This window comes from Pocillopora damicornis, chromosome 11 (genome assembly GCF_964200805.1).
Source record: "Pocillopora damicornis chromosome 11, jaPocDami1.2, whole genome shotgun sequence".
Lineage (NCBI taxonomy): Eukaryota > Metazoa > Cnidaria > Anthozoa > Scleractinia > Pocilloporidae > Pocillopora > Pocillopora damicornis.
In genome coordinates this window covers 21,296,214-21,310,785 of record NC_142680.1, presented here as the reverse complement: position 1 = coordinate 21,310,785, position 14,572 = coordinate 21,296,214, and the positions used below count along the sequence as shown (strand labels likewise).

The following is a 14,572-nucleotide window of genomic DNA, read 5'->3' as shown; positions in this document are numbered from 1 at the left end:
TTTCAGGCTAGGATGACATAAAACAACAACTTTGAACGAAGCATTTCGAGGACACTTTCCGAGGTGAGCTAGGTTCAACTTCGGCTTCAGTAATTGTTAGAACAATTTCTATTCGATCCGGATCAGTTTCAAGAATGCAAGCAGATGTGGAAAAGGATATATACAGTGTATGACCACTTTAAAAGATATTTGGCCAATCATGACTCTCTTCTATGATTACAATATGCTGTTCATTGAGAAGATCCATGACACAGGGCATTTGAATATTTTATTAATTTTGCCCAGGGAATGGGAATTTTAGGAAACCTATCTCCAAAAATTTAAATGCCAAGGGGTTTGCCTCAAGTTGAGTGATGCTTAATTCTCATTGTTATTCTTACCCATGATGTCACCTACATCATTGGCATCATCATAACTATTGAAAATCTGCAGCTTTTAAATCTCCAGATCTTAGAGCTCTGATTATACACTAATAATTATTAACTAATACCACAGAGTTTGACACCTATTTTTAAATTTTTTTTCGAATTATTTTATTTTTTCTTAGCAGCCACAGCTGATGTTTATAGAAATGAGGGTAATGAGGCCTTCAAGAAAGGAGATTTCATCAATGCTATTCATTTTTACACCAAAGGAATTAAAATGAACTGCAATGAGAAAGAACTGAAGGCCAAACTGCACAACAACAGGGCTATTGCACATTTTAAACTTGGTAAGATGATTAGAGCTTTAATATCCATTTTTTTTTCTATTTTGAAGCTATTGAGTTGTCAGTAGTAGTTTTCTGAAAAAGATAATAATTTTGAATGCATGCCCGGAAAAATTTACATCTTATCTTGGCCCCTCAAATATACAAAGAAGTAACCTCTTACCCCAGATATCAACGAGCATCACAAGTTTTTTCTCAAAATTATAGTAATGGTAGTTGGTTTCCAACATGTATGGCTAATCAGAGATATTTGTTCCAATAACAGGAAATCACCAGGACTCACTGAGGGATGCAGAAGCAGCCATTGAGTTAAATCCAACTTTCCTTAAGGCAATTGTGAGAGGTTAGATATGTTAACTATACTATAATAATAATAATAAAAAAAGAACTCAACACTCTAAGGTTAAATGAGGTTAAATGGAGTTCAATCTTGTCTCAATTGACTTTAATTAAGATGTCGAGACCACCCTGATGTACATTTGAATCCAGCTCTTGACTGCTATGCCATTACTTCCATTAATCATGATGAGAATATTATTTTGAACGGGGTGAGGAACTCAATGCGGAATGCAAAGCAAAATTTCAGCATGAATATTTTAGTTCCTTAAGTCCAATGAGTCACAGGTGTCAGATATGTTAAGAGCGTGTCCACGAGAGCACCGGGCGGTCGTGCTACATGCCATCTCACCGATTTCAATGAAACATCGCCAGTTTAAAGGGTCTACCCCAAAACTCAAAACGACAAACTGGTTTCTGTTTTGGTTTTTTTTCCGGGGGGAGATAGACCACCCCCCCGGTTTTTCTTGGTTTTCACCAAGGAAATCGCTTCAAATAGGTAAAGTGTATGAAGCTCTCCCTGTGATGGTATTTAACTGATTACTTTGAGAATTTGCACACATATTTTTACATCCTTAGTTAATGTCTGCTGGGAGTATCAGTCAGTTTGATTGACGGCTTGTCAATCAACAGAGGCAAATATACGACTGTGTTTTTTAGACTTTTCGATTCATCTAAATACAACTTTGAGGTCAAATATCTCCCCTTGCCAGAAAGCTACAACACTAATCTTAATTACCCTTTATAACCCATCATTTTATCTCTGAAAATCATCAAAAAAATCTTTGGGCAGTACCGTATTTTTGTCTTGGATGCCTTTTAAAATCTGCGACTGTGACAAGTTTCTCTCAACTACACCTGTCACGCAATTCTTGCTCTAGGCGGTCACTTGACAAAATAAACCTACATTTTTTAGCTCTTTATACAAGATGAGTGATCAAGAAAGGTGAAAATTGTGAAAAACTTTCGAGAAAAACTTTCGAGATACATGTAGACGAAAAATCAATGGGAAAATTGTAGCGTTTCTTTCTTCGGTCGTTTATTACTTTGAAGATTTGCTAAAATCAGCAGATATGGCTTTTGTACGGCACAAAACATTCATTAGTCTATAATTTGATTGTTTATCATCATCAGTGCTCATTTTAGGAGATTTTAAAGTCACATGCTGCGTGTTGGCTGATATTACTACATGTTCCAGTGTGCTACAACTTCGGCTTTCACAGACGAGAAATTCTGCGCTCTCGCTCGAGAGCAAATATAAATTGTTCTATCGGACTAAAAACTGTGCTTCTATCCCGAAAATAAAATTAAAATAGTGTTGACGTTGTCACTTACCGCCATCGGACATTTACATACAGAACTCCGCTATGCTAACATCTGTTATGTGACCCAAAGACTTTCCGTAGGAATCATTCAAGCGCCTTGTTCATGCTATCTGCTAGATAACAGCTTCAGAATAATCTGCAGATCTCTATGATTATTTGCCTGCTTTGATCGTAAAATATCTGCATACTTTTTCAAGCATTCTATTACTACATATAAATCTACATCTCTCTAGATCGAGTGTTGCCGGCGTTTAATTGCGTGACTTGTAAAATTTTTAAATAAGAATGAGCCAGCAGTAATTTGACAAGTAGCCTTCCTGCAAATTTCCCTTGATGAAATCCCAAGACATAGCCAGTTGTTTTCGTGAGCAAAGACAATAAATATGAAAGAAAAGTGAGATGCGAATGTCCTTTTTTTTTTAGCTTAATAGCAGCTGTACCCTCTCCTGCAGTCTTCGTCTAAATTTTGCAAGGTCCCTCCTTATCTTCTGCCTTGTTGGGTCAGTTTCGAATTCTGAAGCTAGATCATTGGCATCGGCCTCTCCGTCCTCATTCATATTTACAGAGGGGGACCTCATCAATAAACCAATTTTTGTTACGGCAGATAACCGGCTGAAGTATCGAGCGATTTGCTGCTGTATCAACCGGTCAGTCTTAGACAGCATTTCTGGCCGGTGTCGTCTCTTTAACTCTCTCGATATTTGGGAAATCACATCAGAGGCGGTTGCCTTACTAGTTTCCTCCCTTGCCCAGCACACTTCTAGGAGATAATTCCCTGCTTTCTGAGAAAAGGTGGCTGTTTTTCGTGTTTCCCAAAGAGCCCATCCAAAGTCCACTTGGCTAGTTAGGGATTGTTCGTCAGAATTTTTACCTGAGGTCCGACCTCGAACGTAGCCGTCCCCTATAGAATGGCAAGCCGGTCTTAGTCCATTTCCTCTTGATCATATCCTAGGCGGAATTTTTTTGTCGGCTTCACTGTGTTTGTCTTTATCAGGGTACATTTGGATGGCAGCCAATGACTGAAACGTCTTGATACGTCCTTCTTTTAGCAAGAATATCTCGCTTTCTTGTTCCGTCTATGACAGATTGGGTATAGTTCTCGCGATGACCCGCGTTCAGAAATTTGTGCACGTTGCTGATAACCACCCGCTTCTACGACTAGTTTGCTGAAGGTTTCTAATGTGATGAGCCTAGTGAGACCCTGAGGTGCTTCAAACTGTGCCAGTTGGTCCGCACTATAAACTTGTCGCAGTTCTTGAGTCAGAGGGAGGATCGCCCACCTCTATCTATGTGAGCGCCTCTACAGTACATGCGTATCCCTAGCAATCATATGATTTAAAGTTCATCTCAGTCACAAATCACCAGTTAGGAAAACTGATGTTCAGATAAGCGCTCTTCTTGCCCTTCTTCCTTATTCGTTGTCGACTCTAAGATAGCAGCTACAGTACGCGTTCTATTTAGGTTTACAGTCACCTTGCCGCCACCAGAAAGACTCGCCACCAGCTTTGATTTCTTCTGCCATCTGCATATCATCATCTCTCTCTCACTTTATGTCTCCGATTTTTATGGGGAGGATACTGGCATTTACGAACCCGAAGGTCTGAATCTCACACCAAGTTGTGCACGAAATTTGAGGTACATCGTGAAATCGCGGCCTTCGTAATCTCCAAATAAGCCAATACGCGCTAGAATAAGCTCCATCTCGGACGAAACGCATGTTTGGGATACATCGACGTTTCTCAAATGTTTTTTTTTAAGCTGTATACCCACGAATTTAGAGGTATGAGCTGTTGCCGACCCTGGCCAGCGCGAGAAAAGTAACATTTGCTTCTACAGTTAGTTGCAAATGAACATGACAACTGCACCATCTTGACTTAATCAATTCGAGTGAGATTGAATTGAGGGCTTTTTAGACACCCGATTTCTTATATGGTATCACTATGAAGACGTAATACAACTGATACACCTACACTACATAGGATTAACAATGTCTTTTGCGCTGTTGCGAGAAGGAGGAAAATTTTACCGGAAGTGTACGCTCTTTTTAAAAAGAGTTTCAGAGACGTTTCAGAGATGTCTATCTTTGATCGGCTGTTACAAAAAATGACCCCCACTTAAATTTACGAGGAAAAATGAAGTTACCAACTCCTTGTTGAAAAAATTGGAATTCATTTGACCGATACGCCGGTTGTTTCAATTTTTCTTTCTCCTCGGGCTGCTATGAAACAGTTCATAAATTGACTAATGAATAAAGTGTTTTGAAATACCGTTCGGGATTTGCCTTTTTTTTTCTGCGTCGACGTGACTTTACATTAAGTAGTGAGCATCACTGCACGAACTGAGAAAGTAAAAACTTGTATTTATCTCCCACGCGTTTCGTCTAACAATAGTAGACTTCATCAAGGATTTTTTCAAGTAGGGTAAATAAGCTTGCTCATATACAAATAGTAAATAAGTTGTCTCTTTACTATTGAAGTCAGTGGATAGAATACGCCAGGTGCGCCTACGGTGTTATACATGATTGACATTTTCCGGACGTTACACGTACGAGTACGTGATCCGTTTAAGAGTCACAGATTTAGTGTAAGTATTTCACTCGTCAACATCACCCAATGTCTCTAGTTTACAGAGGTCTTAGAACGTTTCATTATATGGAGTTGCCTTCTGCGGGTAAAAGGCTACAAGCGAATTTCTCAGGCGTAATTGCCTTTGATTTCTCAATTGATGTTGTCGCAAACACAGTTTTTGGGAGTCACGAGACAAAAAACTTATCAGGACCTAGTTTCATGTTCTAATGGAAATAAATAGCAAATAAAAACACATTTTCTTGAGAAACTTGAAAGAGTCCTGTATATGAACTAGCTCGCACGTGCACGCAGGAAAGGCCATGACAATCAGCGAAAATAATAGCAAATGCAGATGATATTTGCAGTCAAAAAACAGGAAAATAAGATAACAGAAGGATAAGGAACTTTCTAGAAGTGTCTTCTTGAAAAACAAAGATGAACAATTTTTACATCTCATGAAAGGTCACGCAGTAACCCTACAAATACTATTCCTATACGTGGAATTTCTTGATGGTGGAAAGTGGAAAAAACATTTTCCAGTCTTATTTTCTGGAAACATAGCGTAGTTAATGAATTTATGGGGCTATTGATATTTCCTAACAAATAAAGGGGGCAGAGTTTCCCGTCATTCGCGGTATGGAAAAGCCAAAGTTGTTACACTCGGGAACTTGTACGTCAATAAGCAGGCGACATGTGACTTTAAAATCTCTTCTCCTGCTACAGTTTCCTTATTGTAAACTGTGCGATAATGATAATAGACGATCAAAGTATAGGCTAATGAATGTTTTGTTCTGTACAGGAGCCTTATGTCCTGATTTTAGCAAATCTTCAAAGTAATAAACGACTGAAGAAAGAAACGCTACGATTTTCCCATTGATTTTCCGTCAACATGCATCTCTCTTAACGTGAAATTTTCCATTCCAACAAAAATTCTCGAAAGTTTTTCACATTTTCCACCTTTCTTGACAAATCATCTTGTATAAAGAGCTAAAAAATGTAGGTTTATTTTGTCAAGTGACCGCCTAGAGCAAGAATTGCGTGACAGGTGTAGTTGAGAGAAACTTGTCACAGTCGCAGATTTTCAAAGGTATCCAAGACAAAAATACGGTAGTGCCCAAAGATTTTTTTAATGATTTTCAGAGATGAAATGATGGTTTACAAAGGGTAATTAAGATTAGTGTTGTAGCTTTCTGGCAACGGAAGATATTTGACCTCAAAGTTGTAAAATATTTAGATGAATCGAAAAGTCTAAAAACACAGTCGTATATTTGCCTCTGTTGATTGACAAGCCGTCGATCAAACTGACTGATACTCCCGGCGGCCATTAACTAAGGGTGTAAAAATATGTATGCAAATCCTTTAAGTAATCGGTTAAATACCATCGCAGTGAGAGCTTCATACATTTTACCTATTTGAAGGGATTTCCTTAGTGAAAACCAAGAAAAACCGGGGGGGGTGGTCTATCTTCCCCCGGAAAAAACCAAAACAGAAACCAGTCTGTTTTATTGAGTTTTGGGGTGGACCCTTTAAACTGACAAAGTTTCATTGAAATCGGTAAGATGGCATGTAGCACGACTGCCCGGTGCTCTCGTGGACACGCTCTTAAGTCACTATCTAGCTGTTTTAAAAAGAAGGATCAGGACTTACCTAACTTTAGTGTTTTTGTGGGAGTTGTTGATCCCAATTTAAGTGTTCTTAGAAGTTTCAGTTGTCTGTAAGGCTAAATAAATCTAACTGAAACCTAATAGGGCCTGTTTATTCTTTTCCGTTTAGTTTTTTCGTTCTGTTTTGTTTTGTCTTTTTTTTTTCTTCTGGTCTGTAATGATTTCAATTGTTTCAGGTTCTTTTCTCAGAATTGAGCTACAGTAATAATATGCTTCTTTGTGTTGTTGCCTACAGGAGCCACTGCTTGTGTTGAATTGAAGAGATTTGAAGAAGCAATCACTTGGTGCGATAAGGGACCAGCTGTATCCTTTGAAGGAACCTTTCATTTTTAACCGTGGGTATAATGGAAAAAGTCTCCATAATTTGATGTTTCCAGGGAGAAAATGCAAAGAATTATGGGTATTAATTATGATGGGAACTTGTCAGCTCATATACTTTAAGTGTGTGCGATTAAAAACATAGGAGAAGTTATTACCTCATGACTTATTAATGAAATTGCTCCTTTTAGCCAATTTGACTTAGTTCTACTATCCATGCCAATAACTGGTAGATTAGTTTAAATAACCCTTTAATTTCCCAGACCAAATTTGTAATTATCCTTACTGTCAACCGTACAATTCTTGTAATGTTGGTACAGAGAATTCAGTATTGCATCAACTAACTATTTTGAAATTAATATATTTCTTTTTACTCTCAACACTTATCTGATTGATATTGTATTGCTATTGTAAGGAGAAATTCTCTTTTGGTCACTCACGGGAGTTAAAGGGTTAGAAGACTAATATTCATCCAGTTTATACATAGTACTTGGGTAGATGATCTCTCTAAAACAAGCCAGAACAAAAAGCTCGGTAATGTTTACATATCTTATGCAGATTTTCTTGCCTTGGACCTTTTGCCACTACTTAGAGACTCGGAAACTTTCGTTGTGCTTTCCTTTCCAAATAAAAATTTTAAAGACATGTATTTGTGTTGTAGACTCATTTCTTCCACTGCTGTAAAACATTTGTCTGATGTTAAAGCTATATTAATTTAAAAATTGAGCAAGTGCTGCTCAGTTTTTGGAAACTAAGGATTAAATCTAGATATTTCGCGTTAAATTTTAAGGCTGCACACAGAAAAAACATTTTTTGAAGTGTAGATTTACTTCGTAACTGACTTTACGACTGAATGTTGATAAATCATCTACCTTCCATGCAAAGCCCTCCTAATGGGCCATTTTATGGTTGTGTACTTAGTTGCCAAGCCTTTGATTTGGAGTGAGGCTGAAGGTGACCTTGTTGTGATAGAGGCCAGTATCTAGAAACGATAATAACAAAGTAGTTTGCATTTAAAAAGCAGCCATGTTTTTATCATAACAAGGTCACCCTTAATCATCGTTCTTGTTCAGAGGTTTGGGGACCAAGCACGCAAATGTTAAAATGGACTATTACATATCAATATGATCAGAAACATAATCTTTTTTGTTTTTCCACATTTTTAACCCTTAACATAAAAAAAGATTGACAAAAACAATAGGATCTTGTTGTCATTAAGACTTCAGTCTGTCAGTGAAGTGGGAGACAAGTCCATGGAGGAAAAAGATCCTATTAGTCATGACCATGGTAGTGCAAGTTCAGGTGATGTCAAGAAAGTCATAGATCTCCAAAATCAGGAAGAAGAAGCCATAGAGTACCTGAACCTATATCTTAAACAAGCTAAAGAAGTAGGAGACAAGCATGGGGAGGGTAACGCTTATGGCAGTCTTGGGAATGCTTATCACCGTCTGGGTGATTTCAAAAAAGCCATAGAGTACAACAACCTACATCTTAAAATAGCTAAAGAAGTAGGAGACAAGCATGGGGAGGGTAACGCTTATGGCAGTCTTGGCAATGCTTATCACCGTCTGGGTGATTTCAAAAAAGCCATAGAGTACCACAACCTGCATCTTAAAATAGCTAAAGAAGTAGGAAACAAGCATGGGGAGGGTAACGCTTATGGCAGTCTTGGCATTGCTTATTTTAGTCTGGGTGATTCCAAAAAAGCCATAGAGTACCACAACCTACATCTTAAAATAGCTAAAGAAGTAGGACACAAGCATGGGGAGGGTAACGCTTATGGCAATCTTGGCAATGCTTATCGCCGTCTGGCTGATTTCAAAAAAGGCATAGAGTACCACAACCTACATCTCAAAATAGCTAAAGAAGTAGGAGACAAGCATGGGGAGGGTAACGCTTATGGCAGTCTTGGCAATGCTTATCGCCGTCTGGGTGATTTCAAAAAAGCCATAGAGTATCGCAACCTACATCTTAAAATAGCTAAAGAAGTAGGAGACAAGCATGGGGAGGGTAACGCTTATCGCAATCTTGGCAATGCTTATTTTAGTCTGGGTGATTTCAAAAAAGCCATAGAGTACCACAACCTACATCTTAAAATAGCTAAAGAAGTAGGAGACAAGCATGGGGAGGGTAACGCTTATGGCAGTCTTGGCATTGCTTATTTTAGTCTGGGTGATTCCAAAAAAGCCATAGAGTACCACAACCTACATCTTAAAATAGCTAAAGAAGTAGGAGACAAGCATGGGGAGGGTAACGGTTATGGCAATCTTGGCAATGCTTATCGCCGTCTGGCTGATTTCAAAAAAGCCATAGAGTACAACAACCTTCATCTTAAAATAGCTAAAGAAGTAGGAGACAAGCATGGGGTGGGTAACGCTTATGGCAATCTTGGCAATGCTTATCACCGTCTTGGTGATTTCAAAAAAGCCATAGAGTACCACAACCTACATCTTAAAATAGCTAAAGAAGTAGGAGACAAGCATGAGGAGGGTGGTGCTTATGGCAGTTTTGGCAATGCTTATTTTAGTCTGGGTGATTTCAAAAAAGCCATAGAGTACCACAACCTACATCTTAAAATAGCTAAAGAAGTAGGAGACAAGCACGGGGTGGGTAACGCCTATGGCAGTCTTGGCAATGCTTATAACCGTCTGGGTGATTTCAAAAAAGCCATAGAGTACCACAACCTACATCTTAAAATAGCTAAAAAAGTAGGAGACAAGCATGGGGAGGGTAACGCTTATAGCAGTCTTGGCCTTGCTTATTTTAGTCTGGGTGATTTCAAAAAAGCCATAGAGTACCACAACCTACATTTTAAAATCGCTAAAGAAGTAGAAGGGAAGCATGAGAAGGGTAACGCTTATTGCAATCTTGGCAATGCTTATTTTAGTCTGGGTGATTTCAAAAAAGCCATAGAGTACCACAACCTACATCTTAAAATAGCTAAAGAAGTAGGAGACAAGCATGGGGAGGGTCACACTTATGGCAATCTTGGCAATTCTTATAGCCTTCTGGGTGATTTAAAAAAAGCCATAGAGTACCACAACCTCCATCTTAAAATAGCTAAAGAAGTAGGAGACAAGCATGGGGTGGGTAACGCTTATGGCAGTCTTGGCAATGCTTATAACCGTCTGGGTGATTTCAAAAAAGCCATAGAGTACCACAACCTACATCTTAAAATAGCTAAAGAAGTAGGAGACAAGCATGGGGAGGGTCACACTTATGGCAATCTTGGCAATGCTTATGACCGTCTGGGTGATTTCAAAAAAGCCATAGAGTTTCACAACCTACATCTTAAAATAGCTAAAGAAGTAGGAGACAAGCATGGGCAGGGTAAGGCTGATGGCAATCTTGGCAATGCGTATTTTCGTCTGGGTGATTCCAAAAAAGCCATAGAGTACCACAACCTACATCTTAAAATAGCTAAAGAAGTAGGAGACAAGCATGTGGAGGGTAACGCTTATAGCAATCTTGGCAATGATTATCTTAGTCTGGGTGATTTCAAAAAAGCCATAGAGTACCACAACCTACATCTTAAAATCGCTAAAGAAGTAGAAGAGAAGCATGGGGAGGGTAAGGCTTATGGCAATCTTGGCACTACTTATGACCGTCTGGGTGATTTCAAAAAAGCTATAGAGTACCACAACCTACATCTTCTAATAGCTAAAGAGGTAGGAGACAAATCCTTGGAGGCAATGGCCTACTGTTCATTAGGATTTTTTTTTGAGTTGCAAGGTAGACTGCCAAAAGCCGTTGAACATTACCAAGCTAGCATAAACTTATTCAATTCGTTGAGAGTACTTCTAATATCTAAAGATGAGTGGAAAGTTAATTTTCGAAATCGGCATCAAGAGGCGTATACAGGTTTGTGGAGAGTTCTCGTAGAACAAGGTAATGTAGATGAAGCCTTATTTGTTGCTGAGAAAGGACGAGCTCAAGCTCTGACCGACCTCATGGAATCCAGTTTTTGTGGTGGAACAAGTCACCACAAGGGAGAAGATGAAGATTGCACAGTTTCAAAAAACGTTCCATCAAACACTGTCTTTCAGGCAGTGGACGAAGCTAACGTCAATCTTTGGGTTGTGTCCGAAGGAAAAAAAGTTCAGTTAAGACAAAGTAAACTCAAAGGTTTTGTTTCAGAGAATAGTGGATCTAGCCTGTCCTTTGAGTCGTTCATGCTCGGTGTCTATACACAACTTGGTGTTCGTTCTAATGTAAGATGCGAGAATCGATCTTTAGATGCTTTGAGGGAGGGCCGTTCAAAAGTGGATGAGAAAACCAAAGAAGCCAACTCTCAACCTCACATCCAACAAGACGGATGCTTGAGCACTTTGTATGATATCGTTATGAAGCCGGTGGCTGACTTGATTGAAGGGGATCAACTACTCATTATTCCTGATGGACCCCTGTGGATCGCTCCTTACGCTGCATTGAAGGATGGTAATTCTAAATACCTGTGTGAATCGTTCACAATCCGAGTCGCTCCATCGTTAGCAAGTCTTAGACTCATTGCCGATTGCCCAGATGATTATCACAAAAGCAGTGGTGCGTTACTTGTAGGAGATCCGTGGGTATCCGAGGTTACTAACAGCGAGGGAAGGAAAGTCTTCGAGCAGCTTGAGTATGCTAAAAAAGAAGTAGAAATGACCGGAAAAATTCTGAATATCACGCCAATCATTGGCAGTCAGGCCACGAAACGTGAGGTGTTGAAAAGACTCAGTTCCGTTTCCCTAGTTCACTTTGCGGCACACGGATGTATGGAAACTGGCGAAATTGCTCTTACACCTGACCCAGACCGAATATCTACTGTGCCAACGGAGGAGGATTACATTTTAACAATTGGAGATGTGTTGAATGCTCAACTTCGGGCCAAACTTGTTGTGCTTAGTTGCTGCCACAGCGGCCGGGGCGAGATCAAGGCTGAAGGTGTGGTTGGCATTGCGCGCGCTTTTATGGGGGCTGGTGCTCGGTCGATTGTGGTGTCCCTGTGGGCGATCGATGACGAGGCTACTCTTGAGTTCATGAAATACTTTTATCAACAACTTGCAGGAGGTAAACCAGCAAGCGAGTCACTGAACCTGGCCATGAAAAGCCTCAGAAAATCAGACAAGTTCTGCGACATCAAACACTGGGCGCCCTTTTTGCTGATTGGAGATGATGTCACTCTTGACTTCATGGCAAAGGAAACAGAAAATTTGAATATGAAATCACGTAAATGAAAACTTTTTATTTCATCTTAAGTGAATGACGCAGGAACTTGGAAGGTTTCAATGCTTCTCTATTTTGGCGCTTTTTGGCTATTTTTCATTACTTTTCACTTTTTTGTTAAATGGAACTTGAGATGTGTGACTTTACTTTGGTGAAGAAATAAAACAGACTATTTCAGTATATTTTGTTCAGTGGAATTGCTATTTTTTTTACCTTTACAAATTTAGATGCTTACGAAGAGAACAAGATGCAACAAGGCTTCAGTTGTTAATGCCTGAAGTTGTTGAAGGCGACTACGAGGTTTTCGTTTCGCCAAAATGACACTCAGATCTATTCCTTTATTGCAATCAGTCATGTGTAAAATAATTTAAAGGTTTTTTTCTTGTACACAACCAAGAGCTTGTCCACCGGGTTTTAAGTACGTTGATACTCTAAGCTTTTGATAAGCAAAGAAACAGTTTGTCATTTGCAAAAGGTGGCGAAATTTTAATTTCAAAAATGTGATTTGCAAAATTCGCAGCCATATGTGAATTGATCTTAATGGTTTTTCTACGTCATAAATTACTTTGTTGCAATTTGCAATTATCTTTACAAAAAAATTGATTATCGTTTTCAACTTTTTTTTAATCCATTTTAATGCAATCTAATTCCATCAGTGCCAAGATTGCCATTCTAAGCTTAATTTGAAGAAGTAATCATCAGACATGATGTTGTTGAATTTACTGACCATATGTTAGAGACATTAGACCTACTCTCAGGGGTGTGGCCAGCCTCTAGTCCAATGGGCCCGGCCTACGATTGTTTTCCGCCCGCTTGACTTTTCTAATATGACTCTTACGAATGTTGAAACAAAAATTGAAATTTCTCAGGAAAAAGGCCTACAACAAGTCAAAGAGCTGGCAACAACGGCCTGCTTTCAATCAAACGAGTTTGATCAATTTTAGTCCGTTTTATCAAACACTCATCAGTTTGTTTTAGAGAACGACGACAGAGACAAATTGTCCTTGTAATCTAAACAAGGAAATAGCGAAGCAGAGTTTACTTTAACTGAAGTTTCCATTGCTGTGACTTTTAATGTAGGTGACATGGAATTTGTTGTTTTCATTAGGAAAATATTTACGCCAATAAATTAGGGAAACACTTGAAGTAAGCCATGTAGTCCTCAATGGGAATTATTTTGGTGAAAATGTCCATGAATAAATGTAAATCTAGGCCGTAGTTAAAAAGGTTCAGGGCTTCAGGATAAAACTTGCATTTTTTGAAAATTTCCTGTTCAAATTTTTTTCATGGCTTTAAATTTACCTTAGTATAATTTGGAGATGTCTGATGATATCTTTCTTAGATTTAAGAATTTATACTTAGGTATTCAGAGCACGCTTTGTAATTAGAACTCGTTATGTGGTCAAAAGTTTAAGGTATACTGTATCACAGCTGTTTTAAAAGAAATTTTTGCAAAATCAATGTTAATTTTTGACAGATTTTCATAACTACCATTGGTATATGCTGCCAGTATAAAATGTAATAGTTAACCTTGCACATGGTTGAATATGATGTAACGTAGGATTTTAAAAACTAGCTGGGAAAATTTCGACTAAACATTCTTTTTATAATGTCAGTGTATTTGGTGTGAATTGTTTTGATGCTATTTGTATTTAAAGTTGAAGCTATTTGTTCATTTACCTTAGTTTTTATTCATTAACTCATTAACTCCCAAGCTGTGAAGAAAAATTCTCCCAACTGATAAGAATGTGTTTCTTTGTTGCTTCATTCTGAGAATTCGATGAAACATAACGTTTCTCGTGAAAAATAATCCGCTAGTTTAGATTGTCTCTAATTCTTATTGACACCATGTTTGTCGGTGCATTAATTTTGTGAGGAGAATTTAAGTTATGATCAATCTTGGGAATAAATGGGTTCATTTTAGTGTCTCCGTTTAGCGTGTACTTTACTTAATGCCTTGAACAATTTAATGCAGTTTATATTGTACTTTTTTTTACTTTTTTGTGTAAGAGAAATAGAGAGTGTATAAAATACAAAAACTGCCTTTGTTTTCATTGTCTGTCTCCATATTCTAAGGATTCGCGTGAGATGCAGGGAGAACAGATCCTACGGGGACTTCAATTCTTGTTTTGACCCGCGCGCGCCAAGTTGATAATCTTTGCAGCTGACAGTGTACTGACATTCCATGTTTCAAGCCCCGACCCACTTAACAAACGCTCGTCGACTCTTCGATTGTGTCTCTTTCACTGTCTACACTTCTCCATATTGTCACACGATTTTGAATGCCGACGGACGTGTTCATACTGTTACCTGTGTGCGCCCTTTTTACCTTTTTACACCTTTCCACATTTGTGCATCTCTTTTTTCTCCTTCCTTTTGTTCCTTCCCTTTTTTTCATCGTACTTTTCCTTTATTCCCATTTTTACGCGCACTTCTTTCATCGCCCTC

The 14,572-nt window shown here is 38.6% G+C and overlaps 1 protein-coding gene across 1 annotated transcript; it reads left to right on the top strand.

Moving 5' to 3' along the window:
- The first annotated feature begins 549 nt into the window (after positions 1–549).
- Positions 550–13,739, top strand: LOC149038196 (uncharacterized). Its single transcript, XM_089187231.1, has 4 exons — positions 550–712; positions 975–1,052; positions 6,837–6,904; positions 8,104–13,739. Exons 1-4 carry the CDS (start codon positions 643–645, stop codon positions 12,133–12,135), a joined length of 4,248 nt encoding a protein of 1,415 aa, XP_089043357.1. The 5' UTR covers positions 550–642; the 3' UTR covers positions 12,136–13,739.
- The last annotated feature ends 833 nt before the right edge of the window (positions 13,740–14,572 follow it).

Excerpts from the sequence above, each read along its gene's own strand:
- LOC149038196 (XM_089187231.1), top strand. The coding sequence starts at position 643 with ATGAACTGCAATGAGAAAGAACTGAAGGCCAAACTGCACAACAACAGG. Across the intron at positions 1,053-6,836 it reads CCTTAAGGCAATTGTGAGAG|GAGCCACTGCTTGTGTTGAA; the intron begins GTTAGATATGTT and ends TGTTGCCTACAG. Across the intron at positions 6,905-8,103 it reads GGTGCGATAAGGGACCAGCT|ATTGACAAAAACAATAGGAT; the intron begins GTATCCTTTGAA and ends ACATAAAAAAAG.